Genomic DNA, 17,427 nt, shown 5'->3' on the forward strand with positions numbered 1-17,427 from the left:
TTCACTATTTAATTAACAGCTTGTTCTTCTGTCTTCTATGATATATTTTGTTACAAGTATTGTTTTCAAAATTTTTGCAATTAATACCAGGCGTTTCTACACTATATTAGGCCCACCAATTAAAGTAAATAAGGATCTCCCGGCGCATATTCTTTAATTAATAGTAATTTATAGAAAGAACAGAAAATAAGAAAAAAATATTATGTAACTACAAGTGGCGGTCTTATCCAGATTCATTCTTTCCATTATTTCCTAATAAGTAGGTAAGTAGGTACAGTAGGTAGTAGGTACCTACCTAAGGTAAACATAATTTTTTAAGTTTTTATCTCCATCATTTACAAAATTAGCAAATGAATTAAGAAACCATCTAAATTCTGACCGGTAGGTATAATGTCTAATTATATGGAGTGGTAATAATTTCCCTTATAAGTTTTCTATTGCTTACAAATAATAATATCTACCTATGCTTTAGATAACTGATAAAGGTAAAAATCGCTAAATCGTTGAGTTTTTCAATATAGTTTATTTCCTCATACTTTTTAATTAAAATAACTTAAGTAATTTTTTAAAGAATTTATTGAAATTAACTGGACTATTTTGAGTAAAATTAAATTTCTCGCACAACAATTATTTAGAATAGGTAGTCTATACATATTATTATATCGTCTAAAGGTTGCCTGTTCCAGGTACCAATAAATTGGTGACGTTACTTGGGGGTCTTGGATATAAATTACTGCCAGTCACAGATTCTATTCCATCACCTGAAGTAAAAATTGTAAAATTATTATTTAAAAAAATTTCTCTACTTATTTTGTGTGACTAATTTATGAAAGAAAAATAGGTACCTAGTTAATTAAATTGATTTAATTTAATGTAACCTACCTATGTTGCATAAATCTGATGTACACGCTCGATAAAAGGTTCGAAAAGTAGAATCCGTAATTTCATGATTCAAAAAGTCCGGTGATTGTAAACAACTTCGCGTAAAACTTGCAACGACTCCTCTGGGATCCTGTAATTTACACACGTAATAATATTTTACCGACCAGTCAGTAGGTACAAATAACACAGATCCTAGATCTGTGACAAATAAGAACTTTACTTTTTAAAAATTATAATTTAAAAATAGATTAGAAAATCGATTTTTTAGGTCCCATTTCATAAGCAACTACTTAGGACTCATAACGTACCTACCTAGAAAGACAATTTAGAAAAATGGATCGAAAAAATCGACAAACAATGTCCTAAGTAGTTAGATAGTAATTGAGTAAGATAAGAGTAATTCCTCTTTTTATAAAGTTGAGTAAAAATAACATCGTTATTTCGATTAAAACAGCTGTAGGGTAGTTAGTGGTAACGTACTTTGTTATGATTATTTGCACATATTATTATAGTTAGGTAAAAACTAAAAATAAAATATTAAGTATCACACATTTAGGTATAATTCGTTGTACATTAAATTATCTAGACTTATAATATTATATCTAAGTACCGAATCTAAAGTGTTACTCACCAGAAACTCCTGTCTCATAATTGTACAATATTTATATGAACAGTTAACAGTCTGCGTGTCGTTTGTTATTGTAAGACATGATCTGTCCGAGTCGACTGAAGAAAATCCACATACATAACAAAGTAATTGTCCTGAAAAAATATTTGGTAAGCACTCTAGCTGTTAAGCGAGGCGTTCAACGGCCGCGGCGGGGCAAATCCAGTAGGACATATTTCTATAGCGTATGGGTTATTCTTATACGTCATGTAACAACCTATATTACTGTTAAGTTTCATCCATATCCGTCCAGCAGTTTTTTCATAAAAGTATAACAAACATAAAAACTCACAAACTGTCGCATTTATAACTAATGCATGTTAAGTAGGTAGTAGGATTGAATCAATGTTGAAAATACATACAAACCTATTCATTTACTTTTAATTTATTGTAAGATGCCAGTCAAAACTCAAAAGTACTTATATTAATATCTTGGGTTGTCGAAACTGAATGGTAGGTATTTAAGATAATTTAGAAACTTACTACGATACCTAATTATTATGCTGAATTTACATTTCTTTACTGTGTACACAGCAGCTAGGTACCACAGTATTCCAAGAAATATGGTTATCACTTACCATTCGTTTGTTGAAACAAAATATTTAATAACACCATAATAAATAATTTTTTCTTCATTTTTGTATCTTTATTACAAAAGCAACATGACCATTTGTTATTGTCTTTGCAGTTGAATGCGTAGAATTCATATTATCTTATCGGCGCGATAGTTGGCATTTAATGCTTTATACATTAGCAATCCAGAAATCACGATATTGATCCATATCGGATTCGAAATAGATAAGCTTTGTCGGAAATTATTTATTCATTAAAGCAAATGCCTAGTATATTTTCTGCTGTGATTCCATCCTCTCGGAATACTATAGGATTAATTTGATTTTTTCTGTTTAAACTAGTAGGTATTTTTTGAAGTGAAACTTCTTTATCGGGGTTGGAAAAAAATTTAGTGTACCTAACATTTTTTCGTTACGCGTGACATTTTTCCGTTACGCGCCATCTTTTTCTTATCCCTACCACGCGTGATTCGACGTATTTCTGTAAAGTTGCATATAGTATTTTTTTTAAATAAGGTCATAAAGAAGTTTCACTTCTTACGTGTGTACACTAGTAGGTACACGCACACATTTTTTTTTCTTCTGGCACGATTGAGATCGTCTCTAATATTTAGTAGGTAGGTTAAACAAAAGGCCAAAAACCAAGCAAAACTGTTTTATTAGCACAACTGTCAAGTTTTCCATCAGATCAATAAACGATTATTAACATAACAATAATTGATTATTTATACTACACATTCCATACTTATTTACAACATATTATATATATATACATTTACATTATTACAATGTGCTCAGTTGTATTTTGACAAAAGCTAAAATATTCAAGATAGGTAGATACTACATTGTGTCCATATACTATAGTTATTTATAGTCTATGATGATATTTACGTGTGGCTCTGAACCAATACACAATTTCAATGAAGAGAGATAATACAGATAAAATACATCCATATGCCAACAAAAGTAGAGCTGGATAAAAATCAACCATATTGACTGAATCGAAACTGCTGCCACGGAAAGCACACATAGGTTTCTTCGCGTAGACCATCCGATTCTCTCGATCATTCAGTCCATGTTCTTGGTTTCTCATGAGGCTGGAATGGATTGTTTATGTACGAAGAGTATCTTATGTAAAATCATGAAAATATATGTTCAATATTATCAGTATAGAGCCTTTACATAATATTTATTTCTTCAACGTAAGCGTAACTATATCTATAAGTCAAATTACTATTTACTTGATGTAGGTACATAATTATTTCTATAACCGTTAAATTAAATACAAAAAATTTAAACAGCCAACAGCTCTGCAGTTAGGTGACATTGTCTCTCTTTAGTGTAAGGCGCGCCGCACACCAGCGCCACATGCTACATGCATCGAACATTTACGTCGCCACAATCAATGCACTACAATTCAGCTTGCTACAAATGTATTGTATATGCGCACATCGGAAGCACAGTTGTAGCGTGGCACCGCTTTGAGAATGTCGACATCATCGTCTGATGACGACGATTTCTTGGTGTGGCGCCACAAATAACGAACGTGTTCCATCTTGAATTCGTGTAGCGCGGACACCGTCTCGCCACAAAGTGCGCCCGCTACAAATGTTTCCTCGGTGTGCGTGCTCGCGTACAAATATATGGGGGCGATAAATGTGTCGCGTTTCAAATGTGGCGCCACAATTATCGAGATACAAATGTATGCCTGGTGTGCGGCGCGCCTAAGTATGAATTTTTGATCATTTTTATAATTTAAGTGAAGACATTATTTAACTTCTATATCAAATTAGGATTACCCAATCTTATAAATTTCCTTATAGGGCGAGTTCTTACGACAAGTTTGCCAGGCTTTGCTTTCTTGAATGTATTGAATCTCTTGAAGACCACATTTCTCATGTTCGTGAAAGTATCTCTCAACTATTTTGTATCCAGTGCCTAGGTTCATGTTAAATGCAAATGGTTTCTGTAAAACATTTTAAAAATGTGTATGAAATAGTTTTAGTATCTAACGGTGGCTAATTTACGTCAACTATTTAACGTCAAATTTATCCAACACTTAATTTAACATTTGTAAGTAATTTTATTTATAGATAACGTTGATCTGATTGGAGAAGGATTGAAGTGAAGCCTTTATTCATTGCCTGGAACAGACTTTATTAAATATTTTACTGGATCTAATATATTATATTATGTATATTTCAGTTTGTACTTCGTAAATGAAATGCAATGAGAACGGTTAATAGGAAAATAATTGTTTTTGAAGCTAAAAAGCTTAGGGGAAGTGGGCCCAAAGGGGGCACCTTACCGGAAAATTAAAAAAAATGAAGTTTGAAAAGAAGATAAACCATTTATTTTTTTGCAAAAAGTTCCATTACTTAATACTTTTGAATGCTAAGTGGTTAAATTTGTCAAAAATTAAAGTATATAATAATTATTAACAGATTACTAAAAGCCTACGATTGCCTGCTTTGCCCGAAGGGGAGGCCTAAAGCGGGCTTTCGTTTAGGGCAAAACGGGCAGTAGTTGGGTAATGCGGGCAGGCCTGGATTTAAACAGCAGATTTCAAAATATACAGCCACAAATAATATATATAATAAATAGAGTAAAAGACAAAAATATTTTATAAGTTATGTATTTCAAACAGTCACACAATTTTTCTTAAATTTATATATGAAACAAAGGAACTTAAAAAAATAAAAGTCTCATATACTTAGTCTCATTACAAAATTAAAAATAAATGTATAATTGTCATTAGTGATGAAACAAATTATAAAGGTCGGCATAACATGTGAACGACAAGTATTTAAACAAAATAATTCCTAAAATAATGTACCCAATAGGTAAGTATACAAGTTCCATAAATTCTTGTTTAGACAGCCCGTAAAATAAAGAGTCCACGTATTCCAAAAGCTCCATATCTTGTTCCGTAGAAAATACAGTAGTAAACCTACCAATACCAAGCTCATTACACGAACGATTTAAGATGTCTTTGCAATGTCGTTCTTGGAATCCCATATTTAGTTGCTACTTTTTTGCCAGGTTTTCCTAACTCTTGAACCTACTTCTCGCATTGCTTGCTGCATAGGTGAGCGTTGCCATGAGGCTTGTGAAGTTTTACGCTTATATTTACTAACCATCTGAAAGGAAAAAGCAAATTAACAAAAGAATGTATGTGTGTGTAATGAATGAAAGAATGTAAGTGAATTTTAGCGGACGGGGCAAAGCGGGCGCGTGCCCGCTTTACCCTGCCCGCTTTGCCTTTTTCGACATATGAAAGGTTCAGACGAAATTCTAACATCAAAATTTTTAGACACGTGGATTTTTATGGAACTAAAATACGGCCAGATAGCCACTTAATAACTTACAAATGTTGGTTAAAGGATTGTAAACACCAAAATAAAAAGAACACATATTACATACCTTGCAATATTTTTCAAAAATCATCGAAAAACATTTATTTGTTGCAGCTTGTAAATGCGTGCTCGCAAGCGAATCGAACGACTGCCGCGAGGTGGGCTAGGGGTGTGGGGATCGTGCTCACACGTCGCGCGCGCGCCATTATTTAAAATTCCGATACTATACTGAGTGCCCGCTTTAGGCTCTGTGCCCACTTTAGGCCTCCTTCCCCTATCTACAAATATAATCATCATTACCGTCATTTTCACGACTAATTTGCATACATAAGGTAAGGAAAATGTTCAATATCTACTTCCTGTTGTGTTTTACATATTTTTCTTCGAAAATATGTTTTTATTACCGTTTGTAACTTCTTAACGCCTTCCTCTAAGCTCATGAAATTTGCTTTCGATCCTTGAGGGGCTATTTTGGTTTGATAAATAGCTTTCCTTATGGGCTCACTGGCCGTCTGTAAAGATATTATGGTAATAAATGTGACTAATAGTATGTAAAACGACGCGTTTAAAGAATACATGAGCATCTTCGAAAGCTAAACATTATGACAATTACCAGTGAATCAAGGAAAATATTTAAAACAGTGGAAAACGGAATAATGTACTCAGCTTAGTATAGATAACTGATATGTAGGTAGTACATGTAGCAAAAATACTATTAATTTGGTGTAAAATTCTCTGTGAAAATCTGTATTTTGCAATAATTAAGTACCACAACAGATATCTCTACAAAATGTAATCTATGATTTCATGTAAGGTGTTATCCAAAAAGCCGAATTTTTTGGAATAAAAAATATTACTCCTGCATTATTGGTTCATTATAATTACTTACGTCCTCTATGCAAATAAATCTCTCTGTCATCTAGTATTTTAATGACCTATTATATTTTAATGACCTATTCAATAATATAGATGCATTATTTTATGTATTAAATTTATTACCGAAAAATGATATCTATTATACGTGGTATCTTCGGCGCCTAGTTCAAGCCTGGAGTTCAAAAGATCACCGAGAGTCCTGATTTGGTTCGAGTTTGATTGTAGCAATGCAACTATGTTAGCTGAATATGAAGTATACAAGAAGACGAAAGCAAAGAATAATATGAACATCACCACACGGCCTAGGGTACCTGGAAGATAAATGTATTAGTTTGAACGCACCATTGAACTGTCCTGTGTTGAACTTGAGCGTTACATTATTGTTTGCGTTTATAGGCCTCCTTCCAGTGACTATAATATGTTTGAGACAGTCATGGAAGAAATATTAAAGCGTTTGAGCAGAAGTGAAAAGAAGGTTATAGTATGTGGAGACTTTAATATTGATTTACTTTCACATACACAAATGGCAACACGAATAGTTAATTTATTTCAATCATTTAATTTACATAAACTTTTTGATGAACCCACACGAATTACACCAAGTTCTGCAACTTGTATTGATAATGTTTACTGTGATTGTAACTTTTTAGAAAAAAATATTCTCAATACACTGACTTCGGATCACTGTGGCCAGAAAGTAGTTTTTGAATGGGATTGCATACCTACATTTAAAAGAATTGATGTTAGGCCTATAACTAAAAAAGGCATTCATAAATTTAGAGATAATATTAATAATAAATTGCCTGGCCTGAATGATCAATCCTTTCATACTAATCCTTGTGAAATGTTTACAAATCTTTTTAATTTAATTCATAATGAGTTTGAAAAAATCTTTAAAGTTAAATCTTCAAGTATTACCAAGGATTTACCATTTAGCCAATGGGCAACACCTAGTATACACAGATGCAGGAACGTTTTATATGAGTTATATGGCATGAAGCAATATAACAAAGACTTGGCATTTCTTAGTTATGTTAGAAATTATTCAAAAACTTTTAAAAAAGTTTGTTTCACTGCCAAGTGCTTGTATGTCAGAGATAAAATACGCAACTCTGATAACAAAGTTAAAACGGTTTGGGCAATTATTAATGGTGAAATGGGCAAAAGCCAATCAAATAGTACCATAAAACTAGTTAATGCTGGTAGGGTCATTGACAAAAGTGCTGATGTTGCGCTTGCTTTTGAAGATTTTTTTAGTAGTGTCCCTGCTAGTATTACCGAAAAATTAAATTCGTCATCAGCGCTTGCGGAGTCCTACTTGAGGGACCATGTTGCTGAATGTAATGTATTATTTGAATTGCGACATGTGACTGCAGAGGAAATTGTTAAAACTTTTAAAACATTAAACTTAAAAAAAAACATGTGATCTCTGGGGAATGTCTGTAAATCTAGTAAATAATATTATAGAAAACATTGCCAACCACTTAGCGTTTATATTTAATCAATGTTGTGACTGTGGTATATTCCCTGATTTATTAAAGTTAAGTAAAGTTATTCCTTTATTTAAAAGTGGTGACCAAGAAGACTGTAATAACTATAGGCCAATTTCCATTTTACCAACTTTGAGCAAAGTCTTCGAGAAATTAATTTTAAACCAATTATGTAGTCATTTTGTATCAAATGGTTTACTGCACGCCAAACAGTTTGGTTTCACAAAGGGGCGCTCTACCACTGATGCTGGAATAGCTCTTTTGTCACATATATATAAAGCATGGGAAAATTCAAAGAATGCTTTGGGGATATTCTGCGACCTTTCTAAGGCTTTTGACTGTGTAGAACATACCACTCTATTACGGAAACTAAATTTTTATGGTATTAAAGGTTTATCTCAGGACCTCATAGCTTCATATCTTCAGAACAGGGTACAAACCGTTGTTGTTAATGGAGAGAAATCTCGCGGTGCGCCGATTAACATAGGTGTTCCGCAGGGATCTATCTTAGGACCGTTTTTGTTCTTAGTATATATTAATGACCTACCTTATTATTTGCAGGATATGTGTGAAATAGTACTGTTTGCAGATGATACCTCATTAATATTTAATGTGGATAGACATGACACAAATGTTGACGAAGTAAACTCTGCTCTTTTACGCATATCCAAATGGTTCACTGCTAATAATTTATTATTAAATGCAAAAAAAACAAATTGTGTTGAATTTATCCTTCCAAATGTAAAAAAGGTGAAAAGGGATATTATTTTAAACGGGGAGGTATTATACCCTGTGGATTCTACTGTTTTTCTTGGTTTGACACTAGATGAGAAGCTACAATGGGGGGCCCATGTTGCCACCACCGCTGCTAAGCTTAGTTCAGCTGCATATGCAGTTCGAAGAATAAGGCATCTCACCGATGAAGACACGGCTAGATTGGTTTATTTTAGCTACTTTCATAGCATTATGTCCTATGGAATTCTGCTATGGGGCAGGGCTGCAGATATAGAAACTATATTTATATTACAGAAAAGAGCCATACGCTCTATATATAATTTACGTGCTAGGGACTCACTAAGAGATTTCTTTAAGAATACTGGTATCCTCACAGTACCATCACAGTATATATTTAATAATATTTTATATGTACACAAAAACGCAGACTTACACACAAGAGTAGGAGATAGACACCGTTATGGCACAAGGAACCGAAATAAAATTGAAATGCCATTTTACCGGTTAGCTAAAGTTAAAAATTCATTTATGGGCCAAGGTATACTTTTTTACAACAGAATTCCTCATAGTATTAAAGAGTTTAGTAGTGCTAAATTTAAAAATTATGTAAAAAACGTATTAGTTCAGAGAGCCTATTACAGCATTAAGGAATATATGGAAGATAAAAACCCATGGAGGGTTGTCGCGTAAAAACCACAGGACAGTTCTTTGGCATATTATGATATATACGTACAGTTACTTACATATTTTGTAAAATTAAATTGTAATACTGAAATGATTTAAAAGAGCAACTATGGAGTTTCTTGCCGATTCTTCTCCATAGATACTGCTTTCCGAATCGGTGGTAAATGTTAAAAATATGTATTGACGTTTCAAAAGTGCTTCTCGAAGAAGTCTAATTGAATAAATAAATGTTTGAGTTTGAGTTTGAACCAAATTTTATTATGGGAAAGATTTAGTGCAATTTGGAATGCGGAAAATTTCCCATATGGGATGTGGGTAAACGAATCTCATAATAATATGATGTGCCGGTATGCATATTAATCATCCATTTTCCTAAAGGTTTAGACTTTAGGTAATATTTTTTTCTATGTTTTAAAAATAATGTTATTGTATTAACTATGAATAAGTAGGTAATTTATGACAAAATGTTTCCGCTTTCCTGTGTAGAGGAAGTACTTAGTTATAGACAATTATCTTGTAACATCGTCCTTAGAACATCACCAATTATTATAAATCTAATAATAGGAAAATTCAATTATTTGTTGAAACCTTTTAATTCAGTAGAGCTTCCTTGTTGAGAAATAGCACTTATTATCATTATAACAATATCGCTCGTACTTGGTCTTAGTACTGTTTGGTCTCGCTGAAAACAAATATAAATATTAAGTACTTACATATCTATAAGAAAAATAAGTATAAGTATCGTACTATTAATTAATCATAAGGATTGTTTGACACTAATTTTATGTTTGAACTCTACATTTTCCCTCTGTTTTCTAACGTTTATTTTTGCACTCAAAAATAACATTGAAATGCATAACAAATCGATTTATGAATTACATACCTTGTCGATTTTATTTACATAACTATGCTAATGCTAAACATTGAAATCATTTTCTCAGAGAAATTCAAATAGACAAAATATAGACGTGAATAACTTACATTATTCTTATTATCTAGCTTCATGCTTTCCCAATAAGCATTGATGAACAGGATAATTGTGAGTAATAATATCAATGCAAAAATACACATCCATACAACTGGTTTGAACGGCAATATGAATAGATTATTTTGGTATGATAGTGATGGCTGACGAAAGACAAATTTGGTTGTAGGGGGCGATGGATAAACCAGATATTCTAACACATCAAGTCGTGGTTTTGTTATGAATATGATTGTACCTGGACATAAAATAAACTGATGATTATTTATTATTATTCACCCATGACTGTCCCACTGCCCGTCCACGTCTTCGACTGATGATATATTAATATTAAGTATACGCAGTAGCATCTATTAAATATTTAAAATGTGATATAAAATTTAGTTGCTCGAAATCCATTTATTACAGTGTACTATTATAATTTTCTTTTGCATAAGAAGCTTAAAGAGATCTTGTACACAGAGTATTCCATTTCTCTTTATTTTAATAAATTTATTATTCTCTACTTTATTGTCGCTGTATTTGTTGCATACTTTACCAGCTAAATCTGCGTTCCCACGAACTATATCACCAACCATACCATTGTACGATCCATTGATAATATACCCCCAAGTATCAGTAAATATTGTAACCATAGTGGCATTCATGAAATCGAAAAGTGGAATTATTTGCCGATAACTGGTTTTAGCGACTGTGTCCACAAAAATGTTCCTGAAATGTTAATAATCATAATTAATACTAAACGAAATATACATAGTTAACTACTGCGAACACGCATTTCGCCAATGAGTTGTGCCAATAATTCATAGATTTATTTTATATGCCTAAGTACATGTTTTAAAAAAATAACTCTGCTTCAGTAACGGCTAGTTACAGAAAACTTATACTATATTCTACAACTTCGTGAATTACACAAAAAAAATACAAGGATAAGCAGTAAACAGTAAGTAGAGCTCGGGGTAGAGTTCTTGTAAGAAACGTTTTCGATTATTTTGTTGAGGTAAAAGTAGTTCAATAAAAACCTTAAGCTCATTATTTCATTTTTCGTATTTTCTTCGCTTATAACACTCGAAGTTGTTATAGGAATGCCCATTAAATTTTTGCGCCTCATTGAAGTAGAATATAATATCATAGCCTTAGCTTTGTTTAAGCCTCCTTGTGTTGTCCAAGAGCCGAAATATTCTTTTACGATATTAATATTACTGTTTTCAGATATTTTGTAAGCTAAAAGAAAATTACTTTGTTATGAATCTTATTTACCCTATTTATTCTCTGATGTATAGAGAAAATACTAACGCATATATAAATTATACCCAGATATTTCTTTTTCAGCGACGATAATCTCAGAATCGATTTTCATATTATAATTTTTCATTTCTTCAGTTTTAGCGACTACTAGCCATCGAGTTGGATAACGAAATAGATTATTTTTGTTTGCCTATAGACACACAAAACGTTATGAAGAACTTTTGTGTAAAATTTTTATACATTTCATACACAACATTTATACTTAGATAATATATTACCTACTTACTTTTTCTAGAAAATGATTGCATTGCAAACATTTTCCGTCCACTAGAATCATCAATTCCTGATGCGGTACGTTTTCAATTTCATATGCATTTTTCATACAGTCCATTACTTTGGATAAGTGGCCTTTATTTAATTTGCGGTATAGCTTCAGATTATTTGCTAGAGTTGAATTTAATGCATTATTCAAAATAAAATAAGTTAATATTATTTTTAAAGAATCACGGTATGATGATACAAAATTTTGCGTGCTTTCCCGAAATAGGTTATGTATTATTCTTAGTTAACTTATTTTTGCAATTATGAATATTAACTTAACAATAATTAGTGTGTATGAATGGATTTACGAAATTCTAAAATCCTTGTTTCTTAGATTAATAATAATTAACCTAATAAAACCAAACTTAATAAATAAAAATAAACAACATGACATTGACAAAAATTTATTTGATACAATTTATTAACATAATACTTAATAAAATACATAATATTAGATGTACGCTTACCGTGTGGTACATAAATATTTTATTTAAAAATACTTACAATCATCTGAACAAACGAATGCCAATACAGTTGTCGGTTTCCGAAAAGAATTGATAACATCTACAGCCATATCCATTTCATCAACACTTAGAGAATTGATACATTCTAATAGTAAAGCAGATAAAATAATATTGGCTGAAAGCTTCATATTGCAGACCGCAAAACAACTGCGAATGGTAGGAGAGTGTGCTCGTATAGGCAAAGTTTATATAAAATATTAGTGCATAATTACTCCAAGAAATTGTAACTTTCCTTAATAATTGCTACACACGTATTAACTAGAACTGTACGTTAATCACAGAGGAGGGTATTGTGTTTACATAACTAATGCTTTCTAATTGCTTCCTATTTTAACTGAAGCTTTAATGCTAGGCTTTTGAGCATTAATATCTACGTTCTAGGAAATAATTGCTTTGATTTTATTCTATTGTTTTTCTGTGATAATATGTAACTAAGTAGGTATATACTTTAGTAAAAGAAAAAGCTTTATTTGAATATTTTTACGCATGATGTATTCTTCAAAATATTTCTGTTGTTATTGAGAATTTCTAGAATTAGCAATATCACAGCCAAAAGGCAGCCATAAGATAGTATCAGAATTGCTGGATAGCAGTCTACCATGCTGACTGATACGAAATTCTCTTGTCTTCCCAAACACTTCGGTCGCTTTTCGTACAACATACGATTCTCTCTTTGCTGTAATCCATGTTCTTGGAGGCGTTTAGTCCTAGAAGTAATAAATTAAGAGATAAAAACGTATTAAACCAATTAGGTCATAACACATATTACAATTCTCAAATAATAAGAAAAAATAAGCTACTCGTACTCGTTAAAATTTAACTATTCATAAAACGAAATGTAACTGAAATATTTAATACCCAATTTTAAAGATCTCCATAAATTGCGTGTCCTTTCTGACTGCAAGCCAAGGATCTATAACTTGCAAATATTGGATTTCCTTCAGTCCACACTTTTCTCCCTCTTGAAAGTATTTGCCAACAAATTTGTAACCTACCCCAGTTTCCATGTGAAAAGCAAATAATCCCTGCAAAATTTTGCAAAAATACGACATGTACCTAATTGAGAACGACTAGAAAACTAGAAGACCGTATCTTGCCATAAGAATTGTTATAGTGATGTGTCCTGATCGTCTAAACTTTAGCCTACCTTTCGCATTTTCTTAATCCCCTCCTCCATATTCATAAACCTTGGTTTGGTTCCAGCTGGTGCAATTTTCGTTTGATATATCGCTTTCCTAATTGGCTCCGTTTCAACCTACATAACATAGGTAGATATTTAACCACACTTACTTTAACAGGTGCCCTAAAATAATTTAGCAAAGCTTTTACAGGTCTTTTTGGTGTTAAATAATGTAGCAAAGAGATATTTACTGAAAAGTAGTATCTGTTGAAAACAGTATCGTGAACTCCAAATGCAAGTCTAGAATGTAGTAAGTCATCTAGGGATCGTATCTGGGAGGAGCTGGATTGCAATAGAGCGACAATATTCGCAGAGTAGGACGTGTATAGAAATGTTACCGCAACGAAAAGTTGCAGTAGCACAATACGTCCTAAAGAACCTGAAAGAAAAAGGAATAGTTAAGAAAAAAAAACTGAGTACCTAAATATTAAATCTGTCTTTGCAGACTTATTTATTTGTGTGTTATTTTTTAATCTGAAAGGTCTATAGGAATCTCATCTCACTAACTTGCTAATTGTATACTCTAAGAGGAATTCACGATGATTCTCTAAACCAAAAATTATTAAATTAGTTTAAAAGCTAATGGCTAATCATTGCATAAAATAAACAGAAGTGTTCAAGATCGGAAAGTTTTATAGCTTTACCGTCGACAAAACAAATCGTTTTATTCAAATATGGGATGTTGAGGCGTTAACAACGCAGTGAAACCCAGAGAGACTGTAATGATGGCAAACCGAGCTTAATTATTTCCTGTGAACATGTTTGTATTCCATTTAGTCTGTATTAGGCAGATGCTATCCCACATATTCTGATTACTGGAAAACTTGTTCTCATAGAAAATACTTGTTTGATTTATATTACTTGGGGAGATAATTATTGTGAATTTAAGAAATTGATATTAAACAGTTTTTATTATCGAGTTGATTGTAAGAATAGATAAATTATTTATACATTATGAAGTGTAACCGTTATAAAAGTATGAAGTTTGTTAAAACGTGGAAGTTCAGACCCTTTAAATGTTAATATTAACTTAACGAAAAGATACCTACATTAAACAGTACAGTAAACCTGCTATTATACGAAAAATAAAAATACACCTTTGAGTTCCACATGTGTCCCTTGCTGACAAGAGGCCGCGAATATTAATAATGCAACATCAAATACATTAGGCTGAAGCACGGACGAATTACCAACTCTCTAAAATATATAAGTGTGGTAAATTTATTGCTTGTTTAGATGCTAAAGTTATGATTTAAGCACTAAAGTTATAATAAAATTTCATACTCTACCGATGAATGCTTGCCGGAAATTTTCCACTCCCAAATAGTGACAATAAATAAGAATAAAAATAGGAGAACAATCAGAGCTGCCGTGCCATACCAGAGATACTTTTGAAAAGATAGAACAAACAGATTATTTTCATATGAAAGTTTTGGTTGCCGGAATACGAACTTCGATCGTGTTGGTGTTGGACTCGAAATATATTCTACGACGGAAATTCGTTGTGACGTAAAGAACATGGGTGAGCCTGGAATGAAATATTATTAACAGAATATAATTTAATAAAAGTGCAATTTACCTTCAGATTATTTTATTTTATAAAGTCACGTATTATTATCAAATAGCTGTTGGTATACTGGCTTTAGTTTTCAGCCCGTAGTTGTGTCAAAAATCATATAATACACAAGGTAGAGCAGAATTAAAATTATGTTTGATTGTAGATAATGACAAAACATTTGCTTGGATCATTTATATTTTCTTCAACTTTCCTTCATTAAAAACTTTTTACAAAAATTAAACTGTTTGTTTAATTTATCTCACCTCCAATTTCAACTTCACCTCTGTGCAAGTATCCAGTCATTCCATTCCATGTATTATTGATTCTATATCCCCATGTGTCAGTAAAGATATATTTCCTGCTCGCGTTAAGAAAATCTAACAGATGATTTGTTGTGGGAAAATTAACTTTTGTTATCGTGTCTATATGATCGTTCCTAGAAAAAGATGTATACGAATTCTTTTAGTATTCTTTTTACGTAGATGGAAATAAACAAAATGACGCACATAATAGAAGCTACGTAATTGTACAGTCAATACTATGGTCAATACGATATGATATATAAATGTTTTGTTTACGAATTGTTTATTGTACGTGGGTTTAATTTATTGGCTTAATAATAAGACGACAATATTATATTATAAAAATTCCGTCAATCCTTATCTTGCAGTTCTTACATTCTTTCTTCTTAATATTATTCTGAAGAAGCGGTGAGAAGTTCTGATACTTAAAAATAAGTAAGAAATTTACCATAATTTTTTTATACGCCAATTAGTTTTATCAAAATGTAGTCTAATAAATTTCTATCAATTTCTAAGGATATTTCCACCACGTCACATAAGATAACATTTGCTACATACTCTCCATCTGTTAAATGATTTATGCTATCAGTATCTGTTAGAACGTAACAGACACTGATAATATGTTCATCGAGAATTCTCCTCCGAACTGCAGCCACTCCGACCCAATCTTTATGTTTTTGTAAGCCGTGACCTGAGCTCCATTCTCCGAAAAATTCAGACCTCCAACGTGATTGATTACTTATCTTGTAGACTGCAATTAATTTATTTTTATTGATTATTGCATACTGGCAGCTTTCTTACTTTAAAAATTTTATTCGTTTATTAAGAGTGTGTAATTATTTTACACACTTATAGGTACAAATAAAAGGTTCAAAATATAAGGGTGAATTTATCTTTAATGTAACGTAATAGAACTTCTTATCATTCAAAAGAATTATTGTATTATAAGTGTGTGTCTATTATCTACCGTATTCAATAACGTATTTGTCCTGTATTTTCTGCGCTATAATAACTTCAACGTCCAATAAAATATCGATGTTATTGTAAAAGTCAAAAATATTTCCACTTTTATTCTTGTCTTCGTTTGTAATTAAAATCCATTGTAACGGCGATCGGAATAATTTCCTTTCCTCGTACTAAAGACGTAAGAAATAAAAATACAATGAAGTGATCTTGAATGAAATGTAATTCATGACACATTGTATATTGTTATTGCTTTACTGTGTGGGGCCGAAAAACAAATAAATATACTTATTTTATTTATGAACTTGATAACAGACGCAATAGGGTGAATAATCATTTAATTAGTTGCACAATTACGTTTTTTATAGGTACGTACCGTTTTTAAAGATGAAGAAGCATGATCACAATTCAGATCTGCTATTAATAATATATTTTGTTGCTCATCATTAATGCCAACAATATCGCCAAAGTTTGCAAATTGAATCATAATTGGTTTATTTATCTCTGTGTCTAAACTCTTATACATTCTTACTTTTTCGTCTAAAAAAATGTAACGATAGATATTTATGATACCTACCTAGTTCACACGTATATAAACAGTTTATTATTAAATAATGCTTACCTTCAGACCAACATGTTAGAAATATAAGCGATGAGCGATTAGTATGTACTTGTAAATCCGAAATAAGCTTTACGTCGTTATCTTGTACAAAACCTAACGTCTTTCCAACGTGGTATAAAGTATAATAAATAATTAATATGAAGAGAAATTTCATGATTCCACACCCGCGTAAAATGGAAAGCAAAATAAATGAAATATTGTAAAGCAGGCAGTGGAGGCTATATAAATCATTTCTCATTACAGTAAATAAGTTTATACAATAAATTGGCCACTACCTACTATCCGTTCCACCGCTTTCGCGTATTATATTCGATGGGCGCCGTTAATAAATAATGTTCCCATTTTCCTCACAGCGAATATAGTGAACGATAGAATAAAAAATAATATATTTTTTCATATCATTTTTATAATTTACTACTTAAATTTTCTGATTTTTTTTCCAATTTTAACAATAAAGAAACATCT

The 17,427-nt window shown here is 31.7% G+C and overlaps 2 protein-coding genes across 2 annotated transcripts; both read right to left on the reverse strand.

Moving 5' to 3' along the window:
- Positions 1–558: 558 nt before the first annotated feature.
- LOC123695573 lies at positions 559–2,258 on the reverse strand. Its single transcript, XM_045641463.1, has 4 exons — positions 2,128–2,258; positions 1,514–1,644; positions 883–1,012; positions 559–761 (listed from the first exon to the last, which is right to left on the reverse strand). The coding sequence occupies exons 1-4, from the start codon at positions 2,183–2,185 to the stop codon at positions 667–669; spliced, it is 414 nt and encodes a 137-aa protein (XP_045497419.1). The 5' UTR covers positions 2,186–2,258; the 3' UTR covers positions 559–666.
- Positions 2,259–2,989: 731 nt separating this feature from the next.
- Positions 2,990–16,866, reverse strand: LOC123695677 (ionotropic receptor 75a-like). Its single transcript, XM_045641583.1, has 17 exons — positions 16,717–16,866; positions 16,345–16,513; positions 15,936–16,128; positions 15,339–15,511; positions 14,802–15,045; positions 14,615–14,712; positions 13,709–13,896; positions 13,485–13,592; positions 13,196–13,362; positions 12,806–13,044; positions 11,775–11,936; positions 11,267–11,426; positions 10,783–10,955; positions 6,477–6,664; positions 5,882–5,989; positions 3,921–4,087; positions 2,990–3,218 (listed from the first exon to the last, which is right to left on the reverse strand). The coding sequence occupies exons 1-17, from the start codon at positions 16,864–16,866 to the stop codon at positions 2,990–2,992; spliced, it is 2,916 nt and encodes a 971-aa protein (XP_045497539.1).
- Positions 16,867–17,427: the final 561 nt, after the last annotated feature.

The sequence above is a fragment of the Colias croceus genome, chromosome 11, assembly GCF_905220415.1.
Source record: "Colias croceus chromosome 11, ilColCroc2.1".
Lineage (NCBI taxonomy): Eukaryota > Metazoa > Arthropoda > Insecta > Lepidoptera > Pieridae > Colias > Colias croceus.

Bases quoted from the DNA above. Each gene is read 5' to 3' on its own strand.
- LOC123695677 (XM_045641583.1), bottom strand. From the start codon at position 16,866: ATGTATAAGAGTTTAGACACAGAGATAAATAAACCAATTATGATTCAA. The intron at 13,045-13,195 runs GTATTAAATATT...TATTACTTCTAG, and splicing joins ATGGAGATCTTTAAAATTGG to GACTAAACGCCTCCAAGAAC. The intron at 10,956-11,266 runs GTTTTTATTGAA...TTAACATTTCAG, and splicing joins AATGAAATAATGAGCTTAAG to GAACATTTTTGTGGACACAG.
- LOC123695573 (XM_045641463.1), bottom strand. From the start codon at position 2,185: ATGAAGAAAAAATTATTTATTATGGTGTTATTAAATATTTTGTTTCAA. The intron at 1,645-2,127 runs GTAAGTGATAAC...ATATTTTTTCAG, and splicing joins TTTGTTTCAACAAACGAATG to GACAATTACTTTGTTATGTA. The intron at 762-882 runs GTAGGTTACATT...TTTTTACTTCAG, and splicing joins ATCAGATTTATGCAACATAG to GTGATGGAATAGAATCTGTG.